The sequence below is a fragment of the Lissotriton helveticus genome, chromosome 4_1 (assembly GCF_964261635.1).
Source record: "Lissotriton helveticus chromosome 4_1, aLisHel1.1, whole genome shotgun sequence".
NCBI classification, from domain to species: domain Eukaryota; kingdom Metazoa; phylum Chordata; class Amphibia; order Caudata; family Salamandridae; genus Lissotriton; species Lissotriton helveticus.
This window is the reverse complement of record NC_136063.1, coordinates 1,611,417,037-1,611,443,798: the sequence shown is the minus strand read 5'-3', so window position 1 is coordinate 1,611,443,798 and position 26,762 is coordinate 1,611,417,037. Positions and strand designations below refer to the sequence as shown.

The following is a 26,762-nucleotide window of genomic DNA, read 5'->3' as shown; positions in this document are numbered from 1 at the left end:
TACTGATCAACACATGCAGCAGCTTGCACAACAACAGACATGCTGATGCACACTTTCAGACAGTTTAGTCACTAACCCGTGCATTTAGTAAGACGCATTTAATCACTCACTCATACAGTCAATCACGCACCTACTAAAACCTTCATTCAGACACTTATACATCCACTCATTCTTCAATATGTAAAACATATTTAAACTTTACAGAAACACATAATCACTGGATGTTGTCATCAGTGATGTCAATTGAGATGTCATCAGTGATGTCATCAGTGATGTCATCAGTGATGTCACTGACCATGTCATGAATGATGTAATATGTGACATCATCAGCAGTGGATTGCGGGTGCGCGATATATAGTTAGTGCAACTAACTATATATGGAATTTCAATGGTTTTGTGTGAGTAAAATAAGGTTTTCTAAATGCTAATTCCTAACTATATATGGTCTATAACCTATGGTTTTTTCAGTGAATTTTCAAGGTTTTGTAAATGCTAATTCCTAACTATATATGGTCTATAACCTATGGTTTTTTCTGTGAATATATATATATATATGTATATATACATATATATGTATTTATTTGGGAGGGGGCCATGTGGCCCCCTTCCCTGGGCCACCCCTGGCCCCAGGGACCCATCCCCCGGGGCATGGCCAGCCTTCACTTTTTTTTAGGATGGGGGCCAAGTATGACACCGGGGACCCCATTCCCCAGGGCCTGGCCAGCCCGCTTTTTTTTTTACATTTTTCTTGGAGTAGGGCCACGTGGCCCCTCTCCTCAAGCAAATTATGGCCTGGGGTCCCCATCATCCGGGGCTGGTCTTCCATTTAAAAAAGAAGCCACCAAAAATTAAAGGGAGGGGGCTGCGTGGCCCCCCTCCCGGGCTACTTCTGGCCCCAGGAACTCCATCCCTTGGTGCCTAGCCTCAGCATTGGGGACCATGGGGGGGATCCCCAATGCCCTTGCGGTTCCTGGCGGCTCCTTGCCTCCTGCGGGAGCCGGCATTGCTTTTGGGCAAACCGAGCTGCTAACATGAAGCTCCCCTTGCCCAAAAGCAATTCTGCTTTGCTTCCAAGAAGCAACGCAGTGTTTGCTATGTTAGGGCGGGATCCGTGCTCCCTCCCTGTCCTATCAAACAGCAATGTCCCAGGGGTGGGCAACCCAGGACATTGCAGGAGCCCACCCTGGGGGGTTGACAGTCCCAAGGACCACCAAGGGTTTCAGGAGGCGGGCCATGCGCCCCGTCTACATTTACATAGCCATATGCAAATTAGTCCTGACTCTGCTTCTCATAGGAACCGTTTCAGCCTAAACTGCCAGGCCAGGTTCTCCCTGGCCTGGAAAAAAGCATCCCAGGAATCCTTTTGAAGTATCACCCCTCATCAGCCAGGCTAGCTTGAATCCAGTGGCACAGCCAGCAATGGACTCACATCTGGGCATACACTTGGCCACTAAGGGCAAACATAACAAAAACAGCAAGATGATGAAGTGGTGAAACTTTTCAACCACTCATCCCCAGTCATGAGATCTGTGTTGAATCCATTGTTCCTTTGCTCACTATGCTACCCCAGTTTGGAACCAGCTATATGAAAATCAGTCCTGACCCTGCTCGTCATGGGAACAGTCGAGCCTGAATGGCCAGGCCAGGTCCTCTCTCCAATGGAAAGAAGCATCCTGGGACCAGTTTCGGGTTATGAACCCTCATCAGCCAGTCTAGCTTGGAACAGATGCACAGCTATTCAAGGGACCCATGTCTGGGCATATTTGGGTGAACATAGCAAACACAGCAAGATGATGGACAGAGTGAGAAACTTTTCAACCACTCAGCCCCAGTCAACAGATCTGGGTTGAATGCATTGTTTACACATATCTCAGTCCTGCCATTACAGCCTGTGGATGCAGTTCTTGACTGCTATTTTGACATGACAAAATAAAACTTTTATCAATCAAACACCTTCCTTTTTAATGCATATAAGGCATCCCTAGGGTAGGTCTTGAACAGCCCAAATGGAAGGCTGTAATGGATTTAAAAAGTAGGGTATGCACTTTAAAGTTTTACATGTCCTGGTAGTGAAAACCCCTTAAAGTTGTTTTTCACTACTGCAAGGTCTACCTTATCCCAAATGATAACATTGGAGTTACCTTATTACATTTAATAAGCTGTAACTTTCAAATGGGAGCAGGTAGACAAGTTGAGGTCGGTGTCTAAAAAATCGTAATGAGAAGCCCTTTTTAAAGGTGAATTTTAATTACAATTCTGAAAACATTTGTTGCCTGCAGCCTGATCCTAGGTCACATGATTAGGTGTAACTGGCAGCTGGGATATGTGTAGTGCTGCCAAACAGTAATTGAAAGGGAATATTGATGTTGGCAATGTGGGCCACTCTGAATTAACAAGGGGGAGGGGCTGTCACTTACCACACATGCACATTGCAAACATTCAGCCTGAGCACTCTTACAAAAGGTTTTACACTGGTCTATTGTGATTCCAGACAAGTTGGGGCCAAAAAGAGAGGAAGGGGATGCCTATCACACCATGGGGGTGAAAACCCCTAGATGTTTCCTCCACTTCAAAGTGGGTCCCAATATAAATGTTGGGCCTCAGACTCCAACTATTCAGTTCACTTCTGTCCTATGGACCTGCCAGGAAGAAGGACTGCTGTGCTGTTGAACGGACTTCCACTCTGCTGGACTGCTGCTCTGAAGAACCGCTGCACTGCTGTCCTGACCTGCTGAAGGACTGGACCTGTATCTGTTGAACCTAGACCCTAGAATGACTCCAATTACTCATTGGCTGGCCTCCTGAATGGAGCTTCAAGGGCAGACTGTTCCAGCAACATTGAACCCAGCACCTGGACTTTGCCATCCATGAGTCCAACCCTGCCAAGAGGTGCCATCCCAGTCCTGGACTCTTGAAAGTGGGCCTTTTAGTGCTCTGCCAGCCCATCTCATTATCCAGCAGAACTGACTCATCTTCTTTGCTGTGCCGTGCGACTTCGAGCAGAACCGACGCATCGCTTCTGCTGCTTGGACTTACCCAGTGGAAGGACTCTGCATCAAAAATCATAGCTCCTTCGGTATGACCACTGTGCGATGCACCCCTGACACAGGCCCTCATGGACCTAGCCTCTCGTTGACGGCAGCCTTTACTATGACGCAGGACTCTGCATCACAAGCCCAGCAGCTTCTTCGGTACCAGCCAGTGCACCCCACATCCTCGAAACAGGACTTCATTTTGCAAGCCTCCTCATTGAGGACCTCCTTGATGACAACTCAGGACCTCGCATGCACCCTCTCTGTTCCTAAGAACCAACGATGCGTTATACATCTCTGACCAGGACCTTGCTTAGCCTTGGCTGCAGATGCATCCTCAATGCAGAACTCCAGAACTCTTCGCAACCAGGTTTTAAGTTACTCTTGTTCAGCTGGTTTAGCTGGGTACCAGTGGATGGCCCACACTCCTTTGTGGTCAGCCTGAACTTGTGACTTTGTCCCGGTCTAGTGCGACCAGATATCAAAAGGTGATGCTTTGTGCTTTTTTGTGCTATATTTAATGACATCTTTACAATTGCATCTCTCCAGTTCTACTGATTATAATCTTGTCATTTTGGTCTTGATATATTTATTAAAATGTACTAAATGTTTCTTAATTAGGTTGGTATTTTCTTGTGTTGAGTTTTCACTTTATTACTGTTTGAAGTACTGAAAAAATACTTTACACATTGCCTCTTCACCAAGTTACCAGAGGGTTGTGTACAAGTTAATTTGGGGTTGCTTGTGGTTTCACCCTGAGAAATATTGTGAAACCTGCTTCAGGTGGGTTTCATCCCTCTCAACCATTCACCCTATTTCCTATGCATATTATTTGGGTTGTCATTTGGGGACGTGGAATTAATGTACATCAATTGCAAAGTGTTTTTCCTATCAGGCTCAAGATCTATATAACTGATCTGATCTGATGAGTTGATCTTAGCCATCAAATATGTTTCCTTGTACACAATATTGTCCTACACATTCTTTTAGGAGAGAACCCCACCAATGTTACACTTTAAACCTACTCATTTTTTTTTCTTAAATCATACTTAACTCTTTTTTTGAAAATCCACTTTGAAGTCAACCATAAAGGTGTACTTAATTATACCCAGTTCCACTAATGTTACTGATCCAGTGCGTTTTGAGGTGCATTTGCTACAACCTTTGACAGAATTGGCTGGTTGAGAGTCCATAGATCTTGGAAATAACTGTATCTTTATGTTTTGTTCAGTCTAGAACAGCCTTACTGTCCCAACATGCTTTATATGCTAACCAGGGACACTGATATGCCCTACAATTCCCTATGGCGAATGCCAAATCCCCGATGAAGCTGTCTTTAAATGAATATTTCCAGCCATGCATGAGAACGCTTAGAAAGCCGTATTTGGATGGGTTGAACATCCAATCGAAGATTGGGCCTGTGTGTGTGAATGTGCACACTTGCACACTCACAGGACACCATCTTAGGAATTAAAGCCCCATAAAAATTCCTAGTAGCGGTTTCCCGAGAGCTCCCATGACATGACAGAATGCATTAAAAATTATTACAAATGCATTGTTTGTTGAGGGACCCTATTTTCCAGACGGCCCCACTAATTTCTCCCTACAGGATGCAACAGGACTACAGCTGATTTGTCCCACCAGTACTTAAAAGGGCTTCATCTGCCTGCAATGCAGGACATGCATGGACATGCCCGGGCCAAGGGTGGGCCTGTCCAAGCCCATCAAAGAAGGATTAGACAGGTGTGGGCCACCCCTCTTCGGTTTTCTTTTATTTGGAAGTTTGCTGCTGACATGACCCTAGAAGCACTGAGGGCTTAAAGTACGGTAGTCTTTTATCTACCCAGAGCCGACCGGCTGTATAACTGTTATTGGCATTATAATTTGTTTATTTTTTCTAAGCTACTCACCAACTTGCCTAAAATTCGATGGGAAAAAGAAAGGCAAGCGCTAGTCCTCCAGGCGCTCCTACACAAGCCAATCCCCCCAAGCAACCCAAACATGCAGCTGTCAATTGTGTCTCCAGGAATTTTGACACTTTAATTGATGAGGTGAAAAGTATATTAAAAACTAAGGCCCACAGTAAAGTCTGTGCAGCCTAAGACAAGGATCCAAAAAGAAGATTTTTGAAGAGGCCTCTTCACAAAACATGAAGCAATATAGCTCCTCTGCCCAGGAGGAAAACCCAATTATAAATTGCGGATCTCCTCATGTAATTTCCAACATCGAGTCCTCAAATACTTTCTACCTGCTAGGTGAATTAAGCGCAGAGATACTCCTCCAGGAGTCGATTCCAGCGCTATATAAACCTATAAATAAATAAATAAATAAATAGAAATGAGATCCTTCAATCAGACCATCTTCCTGACCTCCATAAGCCTACCCGACGCTTTCCATAGCCACTGCCAACCCTTGCTGTAGCCCCCTAATTATGGAAGAGGTGGTTTGGACTACTCACTCTTTGAGGACTGAGATTAATGATTTAAAGCATGTATTGCTGGGCGTAGTGTCCACCCTTGCCAAACTAACTGGGGGAGGGCTCATTCTTGTCCTTTGATTAATTGGGTCCCAATGTCCAACTCTATCTCATTCCTCCTGGAAAACCCCAATAAATATACACAGGCATCTTCGAATGAACACCAAAGAGGCCATGATATTCTGGATTCCTTGTGCCCTCCAAATACCAACTGCATTGATGGATGATTACCTCTGTTGCAACATCATTTAAAGGACCCAGCTGTGCAAGCTCCCATGGTTTTTATCCCTTTTAGGGGAACAGGCTTTGTAATTACCTGACCGGCACGTCCTCCACCTATAACCAGCATGCTTTCAACAAATTCAGATTCCAACTGCTTGTTGCCCCGCCAAGCCGCCTTGCACAAAAAGGACTGTTTTACTCTGCGGTCCTAAGTGGGCCACACTGTGTTTATGACAAAGTCCCCAAATTAGCCCCTGGTACTATTGAAGGCAGAGGCTCACTTAAAACCAAGGTCTTATATTGGATCAGAAATGTAAGGCACTGTTACTCGATTGTTTATTCTGACATTGCTTATGTGAGGCACTTTGCTGGGCAGGAGGGTGCCAGGGATGTGATTGAGATATAACTCATTGCACTGTAACTGATGGAGGGCCTGCTTTCTCTAGACTAATGCAGCACCCCATCTGGGGGTTCAAGAACTTGCTTTAAATTGAGTCTTTCTGAAGAGAGTAAGGATAAAGGTAAAAATGGTTCTGTTAGCCCTGGAGCAGGAAAGGGTTGTGGCCCAATAGTCAGAGCATCACTAGCTCGTGCCACTGGAAGTGGCTCTGCTGAAAGTGTTCTGGCTATGGTGGAATGACTAAGTAGCACGCTTGCCCCCCCCCCAGTGGTTGAGAAAATCCCTGCAGCCCTTGTTTGGGTCATATGGTTCTCTCAAAAGGATAGCGAGGAAACAACCAGCTTGGCTAGAGAGGGGACTATCTGCAATTCTTCTGCATCCAGTACTTATGACATGATTCCAAAACCAACAATAGCTCCAGTGGATTAATTTCCAAATCCTGCCCTTCAGCACGAGACAAACACCGTTCAGTTAGTAAGTTGGAATAGAGCTAGAATCAATTCTCGTCTGGCAGACTTAGAGTGGGAAAGGTTTCTTCCATATTTGTATTTTTCAAGAGACCTAGGCAGTAAACAAGGTCTATGCACAAGGTTTCGCCATATTCATTATTGAAGCCCGACCCTCTACAGCAGGTAGACAAACGGTAGGTCTTACTATATGGAACAAAACTTCTCTTGACTGCAAGATTAAGGTTATTGACACCAATTTTCTAGACCTTTTTCCTCTCAAGCTCATTCCAAAGTTAGAGACACTAAGTTAACATCTACAATAGGTCACCACCTTTTAGCAAAACCTCTAATACCCTGACAACTTCACATTCATTGGTAGAAACCTTTGAGGCAGGGCAGCATGTGAATATTGCAGTTGATTTTTAACACGTCTCCAACAATTATTCACCTATAGCTGAACTAACCCAAGTAGAAGATGTATGCTGGAGAATCCCCTCAGTCTCCTGACATAGGAAAAATATCAGATTGAGTTCAGCTGCACATCAGGTTGTAGATACAGGAGTATATCTCAGCCTCTGAGCATGAAATGGCCACTCCAATTCAGACTTCTGAGCCAAACCGACCTTTAAGAGAGGGGACTACAATAACAACATAGACTATATACTGCTAGATGTCAAGATTTGGCATGAGTTGGCTAATAGCGACCACTTTCCACTAACACTCAAACTGAAGGGGTCCGCAATTAAGGAGTCATCTTTCCCTGACTTTAGAACATATAAGTGTACAGCCTTTACCAATAACAAACGCAATGTCAAATGACTGGACTTATAAAAAATTGAGAGCACCCTAAGGGAGATCTACTGGAAAGTTAGTGCTGCAATGACAACACTCAAAGTGTTAGACCCCACTTCTTCCCAAATAACGGTATTACACAAAGAACTTTTTAAAGCTCTAAAATCACTCCTTGTCAAACCCCTCACAGTGCTCCTGAAAACCCATGAGTGGTTTAACCATTACTGTAGAGAGGACAAAACTGGCTTGATAAATGCTCTGTAAAGCAACACAAGCATTGCTATTACCTCTGCTAGATGGAATTACACCAAGATAATCAAGACTAGTAAGTAGCAGTGGGAAGCTAAGGTCTGGGATGGTTTACTAGAAACAGCAAATGGAAACAACGCCAGACTATTCTGGCACCTTGTCATCCACAATAGAAGTAGAAGTTATGATCGTCCAGAATGCTATGCTTCTGAAAGGGAGAGGACTGAGCGCTGTAGGAGAGTAGGGTCTGCTTTGCTATGGTCACCCCACTTTTTGCTTTTTGCTTCACTGGTTTTCGACTTAGATGTGGCTGTGGGCCTGCTAATCAGACCCACAGCCCTGCTGTTCTCTCTCTAAATTCACACCATGTACTTTAGGTACATCAACAATTGGGAATTGAGTCACTCTTGTGAGTCCCTGTACAGTGTACCATAGTTACACAGGGCATAAGTGCACCCTAGGCCTACCAGGGGCTGAAGTATATCTTTTGCCACCCTTGGCTGGCCATCCAAACTGACAAAACTGGCTGATCACTCAGCTGGGGCAAGGTCGTGTAATCACCCCTTGCTTAGATATAGTATTCCTATATCTAACCTAATATCTAGACACATATACACCTATAAGTCACTTCTATGGCAGGCCTTAACAATCATGAAGGCAGAGTGCTTGGTTTGTCTGCAGCTTTCGGAACCATGTCCTTAAAGCTGTTTTAGGATATAGCTATACCATATGCTCTTAAGTGCATTGTGAACCTTGCAGTTAAATGCTTACTTTGGTTTGGCTTTATCAAAACATGTCATGTAAGGTGTCATACACTTTGGAATACTACCCCTTCACCAGTTCTGGTGACAGGGGTAGCATTCCACCCTTCTAGAGGGAGAAGACATGTTGTTCCTACTAATCCCGGTTAAAGTTAACCAGAGCCTCAGCATCACAAAATGGATGATGCTGCCACGGACACAAATCGGACCTCCTGCTGCTGGGAGTCCTTCCAGCGAGGGAGGCTTGGACAACAGGTTTCCTGTCTTGGGAGGTGCTAGCACCACCCCAGACAGGACATCGTGTATTGGAGCAGGGAGGGCTGAATGAAATGAGACACTGCCTGGGGCACACAAGATGTCCCATGCATAGTCCAATTCAAACCGGTGCTGGGGCACTCCAGCCCCAGCTCTGGCATGAAACTGGACAAAGGGAAAGGGGTGTAACCACCCCCTTCCTGGGTCCCACCCATAGGAGGGACCTAGCAGGTAATCCAGCCCCCAAATTTGGTATATAGGTAGGAGCTGAGTCCCAAGACTTTAGATTGTATCCTGACTGAAACTTGAAATGAAACTCTGGACCTTCAACATTCTACATGACATAATTACCTGGTGACCAATGCAAGCAATGTCACTACTACCCATATTGTGGCAGTTGTTAACTTCTCCTGGGGAGGGGTAACTGGCCTCAAAAGAGTTGTGGTAAGTGCAGACCTCCTAGTCAAATGTCTGTTGGCCAATGATCTTGAATCCTCAGTATGGTCAGAAGTGGAGTATAGGACTCATGCAGAGATGTTAGGCATATCAGCTCATGCCCTTGCTGTGACCAGGTCACAGGCCAAAAAGTGCCAAACTGAATAGGCCTTGGATCCTGAAACTATGGACCAAGTGCCATCCAAGAGAAAGAGCAGTAGGGTTAAGGCAGTGCGTTCCCCCCTGCCTACAAGTGAGGATCAGCCTTCACAGGAAGCTGATTCTGAGACCCGTGAAGGAACTGTCCTAGAAGAACTTGAACCTGACCAGGTTGAGTTTCTTGGGACAGGGGGACCTTCAAGGGCAGGCTTGAGGCAAGCACAGTTAGACTGCCCCTCTCTTGAACCTCTCAGACAGCAAGCTGCTTCTGAGGCTGCTGGGAATGCTACAAGTACCCATAGAGTTTATTGGGATGAAGGACTCCTTTATTCTGAGGGTAGAGACCCCAAACCTGGTGCTTCCAGGAGGTTGGTCATACCTCAGGCCTTTAGGGGTTTCCTTCTTACCTTAGCCCATGATATTCCCTTAGCAGGACATCTAGGCCTGAACAAGACTTGGGACAGGCTTGTCCCTCACTTTCACTGGCCCCATATGTCAGAAGATACTAAGGAGTTTTGTCACTCCTGTGTGACCTGCCAAGCCAGTGGCAAATCAGGTGGCACAACAAAGGCCTCCCCTTATACCACTACCTGTGGTGGGGGTACCCTTTGAAAGAGTAGGGATTGACATTGTTGGACCAATGGATCCCCAAACAGCCTCTGGGCACAGATTTATACTGGTGGTAGTGGATCATGCCACTAGGTATCCAGAAGCTATTCCCCTAAGGACCACAACAGCACCTGTTGTGGCAAGAGCCCTTCTGGGAGTTTTCTCAATAGTGGGCTTTCCAAAGGAGGTTGTCTCAGACAGAGGTGCAAACTTCATGTCTGGGTACTTGACTGCTATGTGAAAGGAGTGTGGTGTTAATTACAAATTAACTACACCCTACCATCCACAGTGCAATGGGCTTGTTGAAAGATTTAACAAGACCCTCAAGGGAATGATCAAGGGTTTACCTGAAAAGCTTAGGCGAAGATGGGACATCCTTCTACCCTGCCTTCTGTTTGCTTACAGAGAGGTCCCACAAAAGGGCGTTGGCTACAGCCCTTTTAAGCTTTGGTTTGGGCATCTTGTAAGGGGACCCCTATGTCTGGTGAAGGAAGGATGGGAGTTACCTCTCAAAAAGCCTAAACAAGACATAGTGGACTATGTACTTGGTCTCCGCTCCAGGATGGCTGAGTATATGAAGAAGGCTTCTAAAAACCTTGAGGCTAGCTAAGAACTTCAAAAAGCTTTGCATGACCAAAGGGCTGTGCTGACAGAGTACCAGCCAGGACAGAAGGTGTGGGTGCTGGAGCCAGTGGCCCCAGCAGCACTCCAAGACAAATGGTCTGGACCCCACACAATTGTTGAGAAAAAGGGAGAGGCCACCTACTTGGTAGACCTTGGAACTCCCAGGAGCCCCCACAGGGTGCTCCATGCCAACAGACTCAAAGCATATGTTGACAGGGCAGACATGGGCTTGCTCATGGCTACAGATGAGGGACAGGAGGAAGAGAGTGACCCTCTCCCAGACCTGTTGTCTCAGAACCCTGATGATGGTTCAGGTGATGGTGTGGCCTTAGCTGGCAGCCTCACTGGCCAGCAGCAACAGGACGGCAGGCAAGTTCTACAGTCCTTCGGACATATGTTTTCATTGACAACTAGTCAGACTAACTAGTGCACCCATGAGGTGGACACTGGTGACAGTCTGCCTGTGAAGAATAAGATCTACAGGCAACCTGACCATGTCAGGGACTGTATAGAGACTAAGGTACAGAAAATGTTGGAGCTGGGAGTAATTGAGCCATCAGAGAGCCCCTGGGCCAACCCAGTAGTCCTTGTACCAAAACCTCACACCCAAGATGGTAAGAGAGAGATGAGGTTCTGTGTGGACTATAGAGGTCTCAATGCTGTCACTAGGACAGATGCTCACCCAATTCCAAGAGCAGATGAGCTCATTGATAGATTAGCTTCTGCCAAGTTTCTGAGCACATTTGATTTGACAGCTGGCTATTGGCAAACAGGTTAGCTGAGGATGCCAAGGCCAAAACTGCTTTCTCAACCCCAGGAGGTCATTATCAATTTGTGGTAATGCCATTGGGCTTGAAGAATGCACCTGCCACTTTCCAAAGGTTGGTGAACCAAGTCCTCACTGGGTTGGATGACTTTTGTGCAGCTTATCTTGATGATATTGCTGTCTTCAGCTCCACCTGAGAGGATCACCTGATCCACCTTAAGAAGGTTTTAGAGGCCCTGCAGAAGACAGGGCTAACTATCAAGGCCACAAAGTGCCAGATAGGGCAGAGTAAGGTTGTGTACCTGGGCCACCTTGTAGGTGGGGGTCAGGTTCAACCACTGGAGAGTAAGATCCAGACCATCAAGGACTGGGCTCCTCCAAACACCCAGACACAGGTCAGAGCTTTCTTGGGCCTGTCTGGTTACTACAGAAAGTTTGTTAAGAATTATGGGTCCATTGTGACATCACTTAATGACTTGACTTCAAAGAAGATGCCAAAAAAGGTTCAGTGGACAGTAAGCTGTCAAAGGGCATTTGATGACCTGAAGAAGGCCATGTGCTCTGCACCTATCTTGAAGAGTCCTGACTACTCCAAAGAGTTTATTTTCCAAACAGATGCTTCTGAGCTGGGGGTGGGAGCTGTGCTTTCACAACTTAATGTAGATGGTCAAGACGAGCCCATTGCTTTTATTAGCAGAAGGCTGACCCCTAGAGAGAAATGTTGGTCAGCCTTTGCTGTGGTTTGGGCCCTGAAGAAGTTGAGACCATACTTGTTTGGCACTCACTTCAAAATTCAGACCGACCATAAGCCCCTCTTGTGGCTAAACCAGATGAAGGGTGAGAATCCCAAACTGCTCAGGTGATCCATTTCCCTACAGGGGATGGACTTTACAGTGGAGCACAGACCAGGGACTGACCATGGCAATGCAGATGGTCTCTCCAGGTACTTCCACTTAGAACATGAAGATACAACTGGTCAAGGTTAGTCTAATGTCCCTGCGTTTGGGGTGGGGGTTATGTAGGAGAGTAGGGTCTGCTTTCCTATGGTCACCCCACTTTTTGCTTTTTGCTTCACTGGTTTTCAACTTAGATGTGGCTGTGGGCCTGCTAATCAGACCCACAGCCCTGCTGTTCTCTCTCTAGATTCCCACCATGTACTTTAGGTACATCAACAATTGGGAATTGGGTCACTCTTGTGAGTCCCTGTACAGTGTACCATAGGTACCCAGGGCATAAGTGCACCCAAGGTCTACCAGGGGCTGCAGCATATCTTTTGCCTCCCCTGACTGGCCATCCAAACTGACAAAACTGGCTGATCACTCAGCTGGGGCAAGGTCGTGTAATCACCCCTTGCTTAGATATAGTATTCCTATATCTAACCTTATATCTACACACATAAACACCTATAAGTCACTTCTTTGGCAGGCCTTAACAATCCTGAAGGCAGAGTGCTTGGTTTTATGTGTGATGGTGCTCTAGCATGAGCTGAGCCTGTCTGCAGCTTTCGGAACCATATCCTTATAGCTGTTCTAGGATATAGCCATACCATATACTATTAAGTGCATTATGAACCTCGCGGTTAAATGCTAACTTTGGTTTGGTTTTATCAAAACATGTCGTGTAAGGTGTCATACGCTTTGGAATACTACCCCCTCGCCAGTTCTGGCGACGGTGGTAGCATTCCACCCTTCTAGAGGGAGAAGACTAGTTGTTCCTACTAATCCCGGTTAAAGTTAACCAGAGCCTCAGAATCACAAAATGGATGCTATTGCCACAGACACAAGTCTGACCTCCTGCTGCTGGGAGTCCTTCCAGCGAGGGAGGCTTGGACCATAGGTTTCCTGTCTTGGGAGGTCCTAGCACCACCCCAGCCAGGACATAGTGTATTGGAGCAGGGAGGGCTGAATGAAATGAGGCACTGCTTGGGGCACACAAGGTGTCCCATGCATAGTCCAGTTCAAACCGGTACTGGGGCACTCCAGCCCCAGCTCTGGCATGAAACTGGACAAAGGGAAAGGGGTGTAACCACCCCCTTCCTGGGTCCCACCCATAGGAGGGACCTAGCAGGTAATCCAGCCCCTAAATTTGGTATATAGGTAGGAGCTGAGTCCCAAGACTTTAGATTGTATCCTGACTGAAACTTGAAACGAAACTCTGGACCTTCGACATTCTACTCGACATAGAAGACTGAAGAATCTCCCTTGTGGTCAAGGAGTGACCACCCTGCACAAGCAGGCACCATCAAGCGATCAACGGTTTGCTTTGTTGAGGCTCCCACTGGAGCCCGAGCACAGAGCCTGACAAGACCCGGACTTCTAGACTTCCAACAGCCTGATCCACAGTCACAGCAGAGCTGAGACCCATGGAGGCGACGAGAGATGTGGGACCGGCCATCTTGGAAAGCCAGCGAATTGTTTTCTGTGCAACTTCAGAGGCACCCTCGAAGTTGTGCATTGGGGATTGAAAAGCCCCAGCCCCGAGCTCCAACTGCACTGAAGATCAGCCCTCCATACTTCACGAGTTCTCCGTGGGGCCCTTCTGCATTTTCCTGTCTGATGCGTCTGTCCGGTCACTTGCCCATTGGGTAGTGGCCTCTGTGACGACAAAACCTTGAATCTACACCACTGGTCTGGGTGCTCCAGACTGGCCCTTGCTTCCCTGAAAAAGAGAAGCCCCTCAGACCTTGCTGGTCTGATGAAGAAGCCATCTTCGATTCCTGCGTGGGTTGCCTTTGCCAAGGCTTGTTGACTCCAATCTGAAAGCCGATACTGCCGACAGCGAGGGCCTTTGGGGGACAGTTGTTATCCAGCTCCTGGTCATTGTCAACACCTCCTGGTCCACGTGGCTGCAGAGACAAGCTTCACGACATCACCTGATCGCATCCCGACATCGCCTGGTTCCTTCCTGGGTCCATCCTGGTCACTGGCTAGTGACCTAGACTCTGTCCCCTCTGCTTTCAGGTACTCTTCATCCTCAATCCGCCCTTGGATCCAACGGGACACTTCTCTCCTGGTCGCCTGCAACATCTTTCTCCAAGGCTCCATAGGAATCAGAGACGAAACCCGACACACGTTGACACCTATGCACCCGCTTCCTGTGGGTGAGGTAATGCAAGTATTTTGGTACTCCTGTGGGTAGTGACTATCCTAGTGTCCTAGTTTCAAGTAGCTTTTCCCTAGTCCATCCGGAAGTGTCCCAAAGGAACTAGTGTCCATTTCTTTTGTTCCCATTCTAACTCCATGGTAACTCGCGTGCGTGTAATGACACTGCACGTGAATCCCGTGGGCCTTCTACCCCCTATCCTTTGGTAGTACAGTGTAGCCCCAGCGATTCTCCAGGCCCTAGGCCTTTCCTTTGTTCGTGACGTGGTTCTTATACCACTATTTTAGTATATGGTTCGAAGTGCCCCTAGGGCATTACTGTATTTTGTGCAACTTATTGTATTATAACTGAGTATCTTGTTATGTGCTGTGCCTCTGACCTCATAAAGAGTTCAGAGGATTGTGTTAGAAATAAATACATATATATTTTGATATACAACCTGTGTGGTGTCCTTTCACTTGGTATTAAAGGGGTTACACATGGTAAAACAGCTGGCTTGACATGCCCTCTTGAGTTTAGCCTAAGACTGCTTTGTCCATGCTACCACTAGGATAGCTGGTCTATAAGGTTGACTTTACAACCATCACCATAAGGGTTGTTTGGACTGGAGCAAGGTGCTCACTAGAATAGTGAACATCATATACCAGGCAAACTTCTCACAAGCGCTTTTCAACGCTCTATGCTCTAATGTTGGAGGAGGGTATCCAAAGCCCAGTTCCCCCCCATTACACCAGATCTAGAAGGCAACCCAGTGATCTTTAAGCTAAATGACCAACTTAAAAGCTTCATGCACAGAAAGTGGGGGAAGCCCCAGGTCTTGATAGAATTCCTTCAAATCTGTTTTGTTCCAAATCTTTGATCTGGGGCCCTTCAATTGTTTATCAAATGCAATAGCATAGGGTGCCCCAGTTTGTGAAAAGGCTGAAATAATCCCCTTCTAAACAAGATCCGGGAAAGTACCGCCCCATTAGTCTTATCGATAATACCCAAAACACAACAAGTCCTAACCAAATTATAGGATTGGATATGGCTTGAAAATGTGCTATCACAATTCCAGGCAGGTTCCAAACCCAATATAAGCATATATGACCAGGTCCTGTGGTTCCTGTCTATAAAATGGAAGACAATTGGCATTGATATTGGGTTGCTATTTGCTGCATTTGTCGATTTACGGGCTGCGTTTGATATCATTCCAAAGGCCAAACTTTGTGATGTTCTTGGGTAAGCAGAGGTACCTAGTAGCTTATTGAATTGATCCAGCAACTGTACACAGGACATTTTGACAGAGTCTAGGATACTTTTGACAGAGTCTAGGGTGGCCACCGGAGATACCCCGATTAGGTGAGGTGTTCGCCAGGAATGTGTCCTGGCATCCACACTTTTTCCTATATTCATTAACAGGTGCATTACTTACCTTTTGGACAGTAAAAATGACACCTCCAAAAAGTCTGGGAATAAGTCCCGGGTCTGTTTTTTTCCAATGAGACAAAACTGAAAGAAGCTTAAATACTCTCTTGGGGAAGTTAATTTTCGTCTGCAAGAAACATGGCTTGAAATAAACAACAGTACAATGAAATATATGGTTTTTAGCCACTGAAACAAGGTCAAGGGGAAGGTGGTCCTAGACGGGGTCTGTTTAGATCAGGATTTTATAGATTATTTAGAGGTGAGATTGAATTACTCCCACAAATCCCTACCCAGATTAGAAAAAGTAAAATTATTCCGAAGCACAGAGCTGGGTCTATTGTTAGATTTGCTAATAAGGCCTCATTGTATCCTATATCACCAGCATTGGAACTATACAAGACCTAAGCATGTGGGGCACAATTATATGGGCTTACTTGTGGGGATATTTCAATCTCGACCTGCAAGTGAGAAGTGAATACTCTTTTATCAAAACCCTATTAAGATTTGGCATTAGCTTCTTTCACATATTCCTGGAACAACATGGATAAATCTTCAATGTTTTGCCCCATGGGCTGCCATATAGGTTAAAGCAGGCAACACTTATTTTTTTGCTGTGCTTATACAAAGCATTGTGCTCGCAGGATAGGCCCTCTTTGCGGGCGTCTTGGGTTTGCAGACTGACACAACGCCGTAAAAAATATAAATCAAATAGTAGGAGCTATATACTATACTCAATTTCCAATTATCTGCACTCAATCTGGCATATTGGGTCAAAAATTGTTGGGAGAAACACATTGTTATAATGACACCCATAAAAGCTTTCATTGATTTAAAATGTTTATTTTACTCCTAACTATTGTAGTGCACATTTTGATCCCACCTACCTTAGCAAGTGTTTTTGTTTTGCCCTACACCAGAAAATAATCCTGACAATCCGGGTCACATAACTGACCCTTTACAAGTCCACTTCCAAGGACTTTTGGGAGGTTTTTGTTCCTCTGGTTTTTGCCTTAATACTGCGGTACCTCATTGACTATTGGTGTATTATGACTGAAATTTAGTTTTATATTATTGTATTGTTATAATCTGTAATTTATATATATCATGTTTTTATGCATTTATGGTCCATATGGTTGATTGATTAAACAAATTACAAAATAACCACATATTAGCACAAAGTTTTAGACACGTGAGAGAACTGTACAAAAAGAATCTGTCAGTAGTAAGAATATTGTCAGAAACAGTGGATTTATCTGCTCTATTAGGGGTAAAGATCACCCTGAATGACTCCTGCTTGGTAGTTTTGTCGGTTTACCGTCCACCGAACTCTACCCCGTTATTCAATGATCTATTTGCACCCATCATGTCTGACCTCTGCACGAGATATAAAAAAATTGTGGTAGTCGGAGATTTTAATCTACATTGGGAAAACCCTCACAAGGATCTGGCTTCACGCCATTTGAATACTACAATGTCTTCACTGAGCCTCAAACAACTCGTGGAAGTACCCACGCACATTAAGGGCCACACCCTTGATCTTGTTTGGACTTCAGACCCAAACGTTACCCTTAGTGGTGTTCTACCATGTATATGGACTGATCACTATTTAGTGAATTGTGAGGTTTATATCAATGGACATTTAAGTGATTCGTCTTGGGGAGTCAGAAAAACCCGTAAATGGGATAAGGTTGACTTAATAACCTTGACCGAGACTTTTTCAGAAGTGGCCCGACCCTTTGTTGCTGGATGCAACTTGGACCGAGAAAACACGGACTTAATGTGGAGCCTGCGTCAAGCTATCGAACAAATAGCACCTGAAAGGACCATGCCCACTAAAGGACCAGGGAAAGGAGCTCCTTGGTTCACTCCGCTCTTGAGAGAGCACAAACGGAAACTCCGGACCTTGGAGAGATCCTGGAGGAAAACTAAATATGATATAGCTAGGGATCAGTATAAAGCCTCCCTCCACAGATACAAAAAGCTTATATTGCAAGCAAAGGCAGAGTACTATGAGGCCCGTCTAAATAAGGCTGGGAATGTCCAGAAAGAGACCTTTAAAATTTTATCTGAGTTGAGCAAAAACCCAGAATGCTCAGGCACCACTATAGACTGCAATACTTTTCAGGGATATTTCCTAGAAAAGGTGGAGAACATCATCTCGGAAATAAAAAGCAATACGTCAAATGGATCTGTCCTATACCCTGATTTTTATAATCCCACGGATTGTACTATCGTGGAGTTCCCCGAGATTGATACGCTGAGCTTGGAGCAACTGATGGGTAGAACTAAGTCTGGTTCCCCAGCAGACCCATACCCCCCTAGTGTATTTCGTATGGCCCGCCCCATTTTGGAGGAGCGCCTTATCTCTCTCCTTAATAGATCTTTAGAAACGGGGTATCTAACAGCTGATTTTAAAGAAGCGCGAGTTAGGCCCTTGTTGAAGAAACCTGGCGCGGATCCTGCGCTCTTGAAGAACTACAGACCGATTTCTCAGCTGCCCTTTCTTTCTAAAATTCTAGAACAGCATGTCTTGAAGTTTTTATCTCTTCACGTGGAGTCTCACTTATTACTCCACGAGCGACAGGCAGGGTTTCGAGCACACCACAGTACCGAGATGGTGATGCTATCGGTGCTGGATGAATTAAGAGGCATGGCTGACACTAAGAAACCGAGCGCCCTGATTCTTATAGATCTGCCGGCGGCGTTCGACACTGTCAGCCATGCCCTGCTCCTGGAAAGACTAGATAACATTGGGGTTAAAGGTGAGGCTTTTAACTGGCTGAAATCTTTTCTTCTGGGAAGAACACAGAGGATACACCTGGGGGATCTGATATCAGACGTGGGGACTTTAGAATGTGGGGTGCCTCAGGGCTCTGCATTGTCCCCACTACTGTTTAACTTACACCTTCAACCTCTGATTGCATCTCTGGCCAGTATGGGCTGTAGAGTCTTTAACTATGCTGACGATACTCAGCTTGTACTGAGTATCGATAACACCGAGGCCGCGCAGCATCAAGCGCAGAATATCTTGAGGTATACGGTCGGGTGGATGACGAGAAACTTGCTGAAGATCAATCCAGATAAGACTGAGGTATTGGTAATTCCATCTGCCACCTCACCTTGGAGTGATCTCTACTGGCCACAGGAGTTAGGGCCAACTCCGAAGCCAAGCGCAAATGTAAAGAGTTTGGGGATTAAGCTGGATTGCGACCTGTCAATGGGCAGTCAAATCTCTGCCGTTGTTGGGAGCTGTACGAACATCATGAGGCAGTTACGTAAACTAGTGCCCGTTCTCTCTCAGGCTATGTTGCGAACAGTTGTAGCAGCAACCATCATGTCAAGAATAGACTATAGGAATGTCCTTTATTTAGGCCTCCCTAAAATCCTGATGAACAGATTACAGGTCGTGATGAACGACGGGGCGCGACTGATCTTTAGACTCCCCAGAAGGACTAAGGCCTCTCCCCTATTACGGAGCCTACATTGGCTCCCTATAAAAGAGAGGGTAGAGTTTAAGAGTCTATGCACGGCGCATAAGGCAATTTATGGCCATGCTCCTGTATATATCAGTGACCGGTTGGAAGTGCATAGTCCAAATAGAAAACTTAGATCCTCTGATTCTCAGCTGCTGACCTGCCCTCGGTACAAACTGGTAACCAAGGGAGGGAGAACATTCTCTGTGTTGGTCCCTCAACTATGGAATAAGCTGCCTGAGGGACTGGGCAGAGAGGTGAATATCCTGCGGTTCAGAAAGTGTCTAAAGACATTATTGTTTGGGAGGGCTCTGGTCGCAATATAGGCTGGCTGCTGTACTACCTTCTTGTGGGACACATAGTTATTGTATGAATTCCATCGATTTCCGAGCGCCTAGAGACCTGTAGGTGATTGGCGCGATACAAATCCAATATAACAATAACAATACCAATAACAGCTGCTTTTTCTAGAAGTACACTTTGTCCACAGGCTGAATACCATCATTCAGAATGACCGGAGCCAGCAGCTCAAGTTGGCTGATCCTTGGTTCCCTTTAAAGACTTTAAAAACACAATAATAGATCAATGGGTGAAGAGGACAGGTTGATAGCCCCTATGAATAAATACATTATACATTTTATTGTAGGTGTAATTGTTGTAAAATATGAAGGACTTGACTAATGCTAGACCTAATGACAGGTTATTTTGTTTTCAGTGTTTACTTTTATTGGCTAAGTATGTAAACTGAATCACAGTCCCTTTTCTTATGTGTTTCAGTGTTGCTGTTGTTATTACCTATGTGTTGGCCCTGTTTTCTTTTTAATCCCTAATACCTTATGGTGTAGTAGCGTTACAGAAAAGCCGTATGTAACTAAATAAATAAACAAAAGTATTAATAATAAAAACAATAGTAGGAATAATTACAATGATAATAATCATCATCATCACCACCATCATATATTCATGACTTTCCTGAATACTATGATCTTTATTTTTTAAGGTTTTCTATAGTACTTAAGAGATCACCCACTGGTCAGTTAAGAGTGCTGGACATGCAGATTTTTGCAGATTCCAAATACTTGATTTAGAAAATTAAGTTCAGGAACGTGCCAAGTGCCATAAAAAAAGAAGAATCACAACATCACATAATGTAGCCATATTATGTTTAAAAGTAAGCGGCAAATAGCAGCCTCAAAGTCATATAGATTCAATCAATTCATATAAAACGAATGAGTTAGGATTTAGAACACATTTTCGATAAAATGAAACATGGTATTTAAAATGTATCTTTTCAATGACGTATACAATAGAAAGTTTTCACTCTTAAATGTTGATCACAGCACCTTTTAAGTTGAACATAACGTGATAATCAATACACTTTCCTGGCACAGCCATATAATTTAGACTCAACGTTAGTAAACTCATAGTGGAAATCTTTAGCAGTAAGAGCCTGTAAATGGGCCAATTATTTCGATTGTCACTGCATGTTTTTATATTAACTGTGCAGTAGATAGACACCTGTTCACTTCCCCCTTGTGTTTAATCTCTTCGGTGCTCATGACAACCTCAGCTCGTCATGAGGCACACTGCTCGTGTGCTCATGACGAGCTGAGCTGAGCTGAGCTCGTCATGACCACACCCATTTCTATTATGGTCCAGCACAGCAGGCAAATATCTCAAGCAGCCAAGGTGTTAAAAGGCTCCCTTGAGCCAACGAGCTGATGTGCTCTTCAGGGATGCATCTGTGTGCCTGTGGAGTGGTACTGTGACCTGTGAAGACTTGTGCACCATTTCAGCATCCCCTGATGACTTTTCTCGACTCTCTACTACTTTTGCGCTCTACAGATGCAGGGCTAAACCCAGAAACTCATGTCTAGAGATAACAGCACAACCTACACCAACTTTAGTGAAAAACGACAGCAAGTTTGTAAATAAGTAAGCAGCCAGCATTTACCAGAATGCAATGCGTAGAACTGTGCTCGGATGAGAGGCAGTGTGTGTCCTCCCCTTTGTGTTAAATTGAAGTCTCCAGTTAGGAGAAGGTGAGCGTTCACACGATTGAACTTGATGTCAGCGATCAGCTGCTGCACAGCGTAAAAAATACAGGAGGTAGAGGCAAAAAGTGAGGGAAAACCATGCCAAAGATGCCAAATCTAACATTCCTATATTGCTTTGCTTATATATTAATATTTTAAATGTTTTTTATAATCTCAAATTGTAAGGATATACCTATAGTGTGAACCAAGCCAATCCCAGTTTTATATATGCTGACAACACCGTTTTGATGTCAAGGATCCCTAATGGTTTTAGAAGCTTGGTTGACACATTTGTACATTTAATGGATTCCTTGGATCTAGAAACTAATGCTAGTAGGACTTATTATATGGTCTGTAGCCTTAAGAGTAAACAATGTCAACCTATCTTCATTAGGACAACATTGTTGAGAAGACAAGTCACTTCTCTTATTTGGGGATTACTTTTGATTCCCTAGGCTTTCGAACACAGTGCATATCGACCAGGTGCCAAAGATGTAAACAATTAGTGGTTGACCTGTTTAGTTTTGCCCAGGAGGTTGGGAACAAGCCAATTAAATTACTCCTTAAAATCTATTATCGGAAATGTACCCTAATTTTAATTTATGGGACTACTATCTCAGGATACCATAATCCTCATAGCCTCCATTCTGAAAAGAAAGATTTCTGTTGGCCGTTACTGGGATTACCCCCAAATAGTAAAAATCTCTTCTTTTGTGGAGGATCGAGTGAAAACGAATCCTATTTTATTGTGGCTGTCTGGTTAGTCTAATGCTGAGGCTTCCCTTAATAGTCAAATTATCAAGGATTGTCTTGTCTGTGATCTAGGTCACAAAATACCATTACTATTATATTATATCATATCAACAGTTGAAATACTTGCCAGGCCAGATCTATTCAGCAGTCCTCAACAATTACACGGGGTAAGTGTACTTGGGCTGTGGATAGCCTTAGTGCTTATGTTACTTTTCCCTGTATAGGGAAGCAACTAAAACAGCCCTTTATTAGGGACTGTGTTACAACACAAACCACAAAGGAGGATAGATATTGATATGCCCCTGTGATGAATTGTAGCCACAAAGAATATTGAATTTTTCTGTAATTTCTTTTAAGTTTTTACACATCCGTTTTCATTACAAATCATGGTTTTATAAGTGTAAACCCGACGTTTATTATTTAAGAATGTTGAGCTCTCCTCTAATTTGTAAGGTGAGCTGCTTTTTTAAATCAGTCATACGATATTGTACATCTTTTTGTTTTAACTATAATTGGTATGTTTTATTATGCAAACTACCATTGTTAATATTCACATTGTAAATTGTTTTAAATTGTGTCTGTATGGTTATTTTTAATAATTAAATAACGGTGTTGATGACGATGATGATAAACTACATTAAAACAAGAATCCTTTGCTTAATCAGACATTTACTTTAAAATGATATACATGAAAGTACAAATCGTGGCACCATGAAACAAAATATGTGCTCTACACATTTGTAAGAAACTATGATATCTCTTTGAAAGAAACACCCACATACCTGTAAGTACCGTACAATTCTGCAGACAAGATCAGGGGCCATGAAGTCTCCTGTGAACCTCCATATGATATCGGTCATGATATTTATGAGTCCCGTGAGGAAATCTGTATGAAAAAATATAAATTGTTTGATTTCTAGTCTATTAGGTATGCAACAATGTATAGCCTAAGGTAAAAAAAACATGATATATTTAGTTTTTCGATCAATGAGATCTTTTGGATACTGTGAAAAATGCCAACAACAAGGTTGTTTATGCAATATTCATTAAAATGTGGTTTTGGCAAATATTTACAATGCTGGTATTGCATGTCAGTATTCAGGGAATAAAATGTGTTCAAAGTTCCTAATCTATCTAGTTCCAGTTACCAATGTCTTTTCCTTCCTCTGAACCACCAGTCAGTGAATCGGTTTAGAGCTGGCTGTAAAACTATTTCCATTCATTACCATTGGTGCGTATTGGCACCAATGGTAATGAATTCGTGTCCCACAGTTTGCAACTGTCATGAACTGGTTCACTTGGACAAAATATTTTTGGTAGTGGTTTTTAATAGTATGCGCATCAGGAGATGTAAAGAAGACGTGTTGCCATGTTTGAATAGCGGTGAAAGACAGCTCAGTGATGACCAAAGTTCAGCTATAATGCAAACTTCCCATGAACGTTTTGAAAATATTGTGCAACTAAACTGTTTACATTTTTATTTATTTGTACTGGTTTTAGTATGAGCTCAAACCCACTGTTTCATATTGTGTAATTTGCATTGCTTTTAATTAAAGATACAATTAAATATTTCATTACAGAAAAGATAGGTCTATCAATTTATATACATAACATCGACTGTATTTTTCTCTTGCTGCACTCGTATGCTGTAATTCTATCTTTAAATACGCAGATGCTGTAGGCTTTGTTCTGATATATAGCAGAACCGTAAATGAAGGATAGCATCTTATGGCATTTTGTTTCTTGTGTACTGTAGCAAAATAAACATCCAAGAAGTAAAATAATGTTTTTAGTGTATTTATTTTCCAGGTGCTACATTTATTACAACCAGAAGATGGACCGGTTTGATTTTTACAAGTAAAACAGCAAAGCACACAATGTCTGGATAGTTGTGGAAGCAATTTGTGCTCCACAAGGCACAATTATAAAGATAGACGTCTCATCATGGAGTACATGTTTAACCGTTCCATGCTAGCGTCAGCCATTGGCCGACGTAAGCACTCCCTTCAGGGTGCTGCCAACAACCAAAGGCCGACGCAGCCCCACCCACTGCACCGAACGCCGGCACCGGGGCGGAATGTACGCCCCGGTAAACGGGTTAAAAGCTGCATGGTTACTGAAAAGAGTCATGAGCCTCTTCACAAAAGTAAACTTAGACATGAGTAAATTTACACTTGTAACTTTACCCTTGCATTTACAAGTGACTTTACTACATTTAGCTATTCACCATTTACAAGCGTAAAATTACTTAAATGTTTAGACTTACATGTCTCCACCCATTGAAGCAGAGTGTGCAACCAAATTTACAACTCTCAGGAAGGTTACTGTAGGTGTAATTTGGGAACCAAAGGTGATCTGATGCATTTCCTGTTAGACTGTGCGGTACTCGTAGATCATAGAAAAATTTGGCTGCGCCCAGTATTTATAAAATACGAGGTAAAAACAAGGCTACAGGCGGCCAGCCTCCTAACTGAAATCCCCTACATGGATATTGTAATAGCCCTCAGGAAATTTTTAAAGGAGGCCCTGAGAGCGCTGAGGGCCAAAGAATAACTTGTAGTACTGTATGGTTTTTAGCGGAATGAATTCCTGGAGTGATAAGAATGTGTATAGGTTTTAATATTTTTATATTCTTTTGTATTTTTGATAATGGTGTGCATGGTATTTTTAACGGACAAGTTTTTAAAAATAATAAGTGCATGATTTTATGAAGCATACTCCATTTGGCGTTATGCCCACTGTATTGTTTAAAGACTAAGGTCACAATAAACATATATTTTGACTTGACTTGACTTGACTTGACTTGACTACAACTCTAAAGTTTCTAAACCCAAAAAGGAACAATGGTAAGTCCAGCACCATACGTGACCATGGGCTCAGGGAAACAGGGACTTAAAATAGAATCCTTTAGTTTTTTTTTTACTTAATATAATTTATTTAAACTTTAAAAAAAATGTATAAAGCATTTAATTAAAGGTTTAGAGTATATATGCCTAGCATTGTCAGATGACTGTAACCTCTCCCTGCCACCTCAACTATGCCTGTCCACGTTCCATGCCCCTATCCTCTTCCTCCTGTCCTCCATGGTTCATTTTACTGCCACACCCTTCTGCTCTCCCTGGTCCGTTGGGCTGCAACTGCTCCTCCTGCCTGCCCCGCATGGTCTGTTGTGAGGTCCCTTCCCCTGAACCATCTTGTCTGTGCCTAGCTCCTACCCCTTCCTACTATCCTCCATGGTTCTTTGTGAATGCCCCTGTCCCCTCCTTCTTGGCCATTGTGCTGCCACTAACCCACCCACTTGCCATGCATTGTCTTCTGTACTGCCACGGCCCCTCCCACCTTCCCTGTGTGGTCAGCTAGCTGCCTCTGACTCCCTCCCACCTTCCCTCCATGGTCTGTGTGTATGCCATTATAGTTTCACTGTTGCCCTCCATGGTGTGTTGTGCTTCTAATGCCTTTCCTGACTGACCTCCATGGTCAGATTGCTGCTCCTGCCCTGCCCCCTTTCCCCCTGCCCTCCGTTTTCCATGTGCAGACCCCTATTCCCTCCCTCCTTGCTTGTTGGTTCCATTGTCATGTCCCTGACCCCTCCATCCTGCCATCTATGGTCTGTTTTGCTGCAGCTTTCTCTCCTGTCTGTCCAGTATGGTCAGCATTACAGCCATTGCCTCTTTCCCCTCTGTTCTCTGTTGTCCATGTGCATGGTCCTGTCCCCTCCGTATTGCTTTCCATTATTTGTTGTGCTGCACTGCTGTCCTGCATGCCCTGTGTGGTGTATTGTGCTGCTTCAACCCTGATGCCTGCCCTGTAAGGTCAGTTTGGTGCATCTGTCCATGTCCCTCCTGTCCTCTGTTATCCAAGTCCCTACCCCAATTCCTCCTGCCTTCCATGATCCAATGTACCGTACTTGCTAACATTTAGAACTTGGTAAGAGGGAGATTTTGAAAAAAAATGGGGAATTTGTTTTCCCCATTGACTTACATCGAACAAGAGGAGATTGTAGATAGGAGATGGATACAATAAGCTATTTTGGGATTAAAAACATTGGGCGCTTCCAGCCTGAATCGGGTCTGTTGGCATGTATGGTTGTACTACCACTACCTCTTCCTTCAGCCCTCAATGGTCTATTATATTGCCACAACCTCTCTTGCCTGTTCTGTATTGCTGGTTTGTTGCCCCTGCCCCCCTTTTCACTGCCCTCCATAGTCTGTTGTGCTGCACTGCCCTTCCTGCCTGCACAGTGTGGTCACATTGTGTCTTTGCCCCCTCCTACCAGCATTACATTTTCCGAGTCTGTGCCCTTGACCTAGGCTTCCCAACAGTATCCTAATGAACAACTAGATTGCTAACATTATATATTTATTACAAAAGTGTGGCACGCCTGACGTCATTTTGATGTAATCAAAACTGTAATACCTAAAGCATTTCCTTTGGAAATTATAGAAATGAGAGGGTCTTATTTGCATAGAAATTATGGTTAGTGCTCTAAAAAACTAAAATGAGGACATATTTTCTGAGTTCTCAAATAGCTACAAAGCACTTTTAAATTATTTGTGTGTTTAGTTTCTGCTCCAGCTCGACATTTTGTGATTCTGGTCAAATCACTTAATCTCCCCATACAACCAAAATGAATGTGTCCTAGTGTGATGTAACCAATGCCCATGTAAATCACTCCTATACCTACCATTCTGCACTATATAATACTGAGTAAAAAGTGCAAAAAGGTTTGCACTTTTTACTGCACTGGCAGAACTTTCCTATT

At 44.0% G+C, this 26,762-nt stretch overlaps 1 protein-coding gene across 1 annotated transcript in view; it reads right to left on the bottom strand.

The window, feature by feature from the left end:
- NPSR1 (neuropeptide S receptor 1) overlaps positions 1 to 26,762 on the bottom strand; it is a 1,386,173-nt gene that overhangs the window by 1,352,608 nt on the left and 6,803 nt on the right. Inside the window, exon 2 of the mRNA XM_078686281.1 lies at positions 22,783 to 22,886. Coding sequence (XP_078542407.1) covers positions 22,783 to 22,886 — 104 coding nt within the window. The remainder of the gene's footprint in view (positions 1 to 22,782; positions 22,887 to 26,762) is intronic.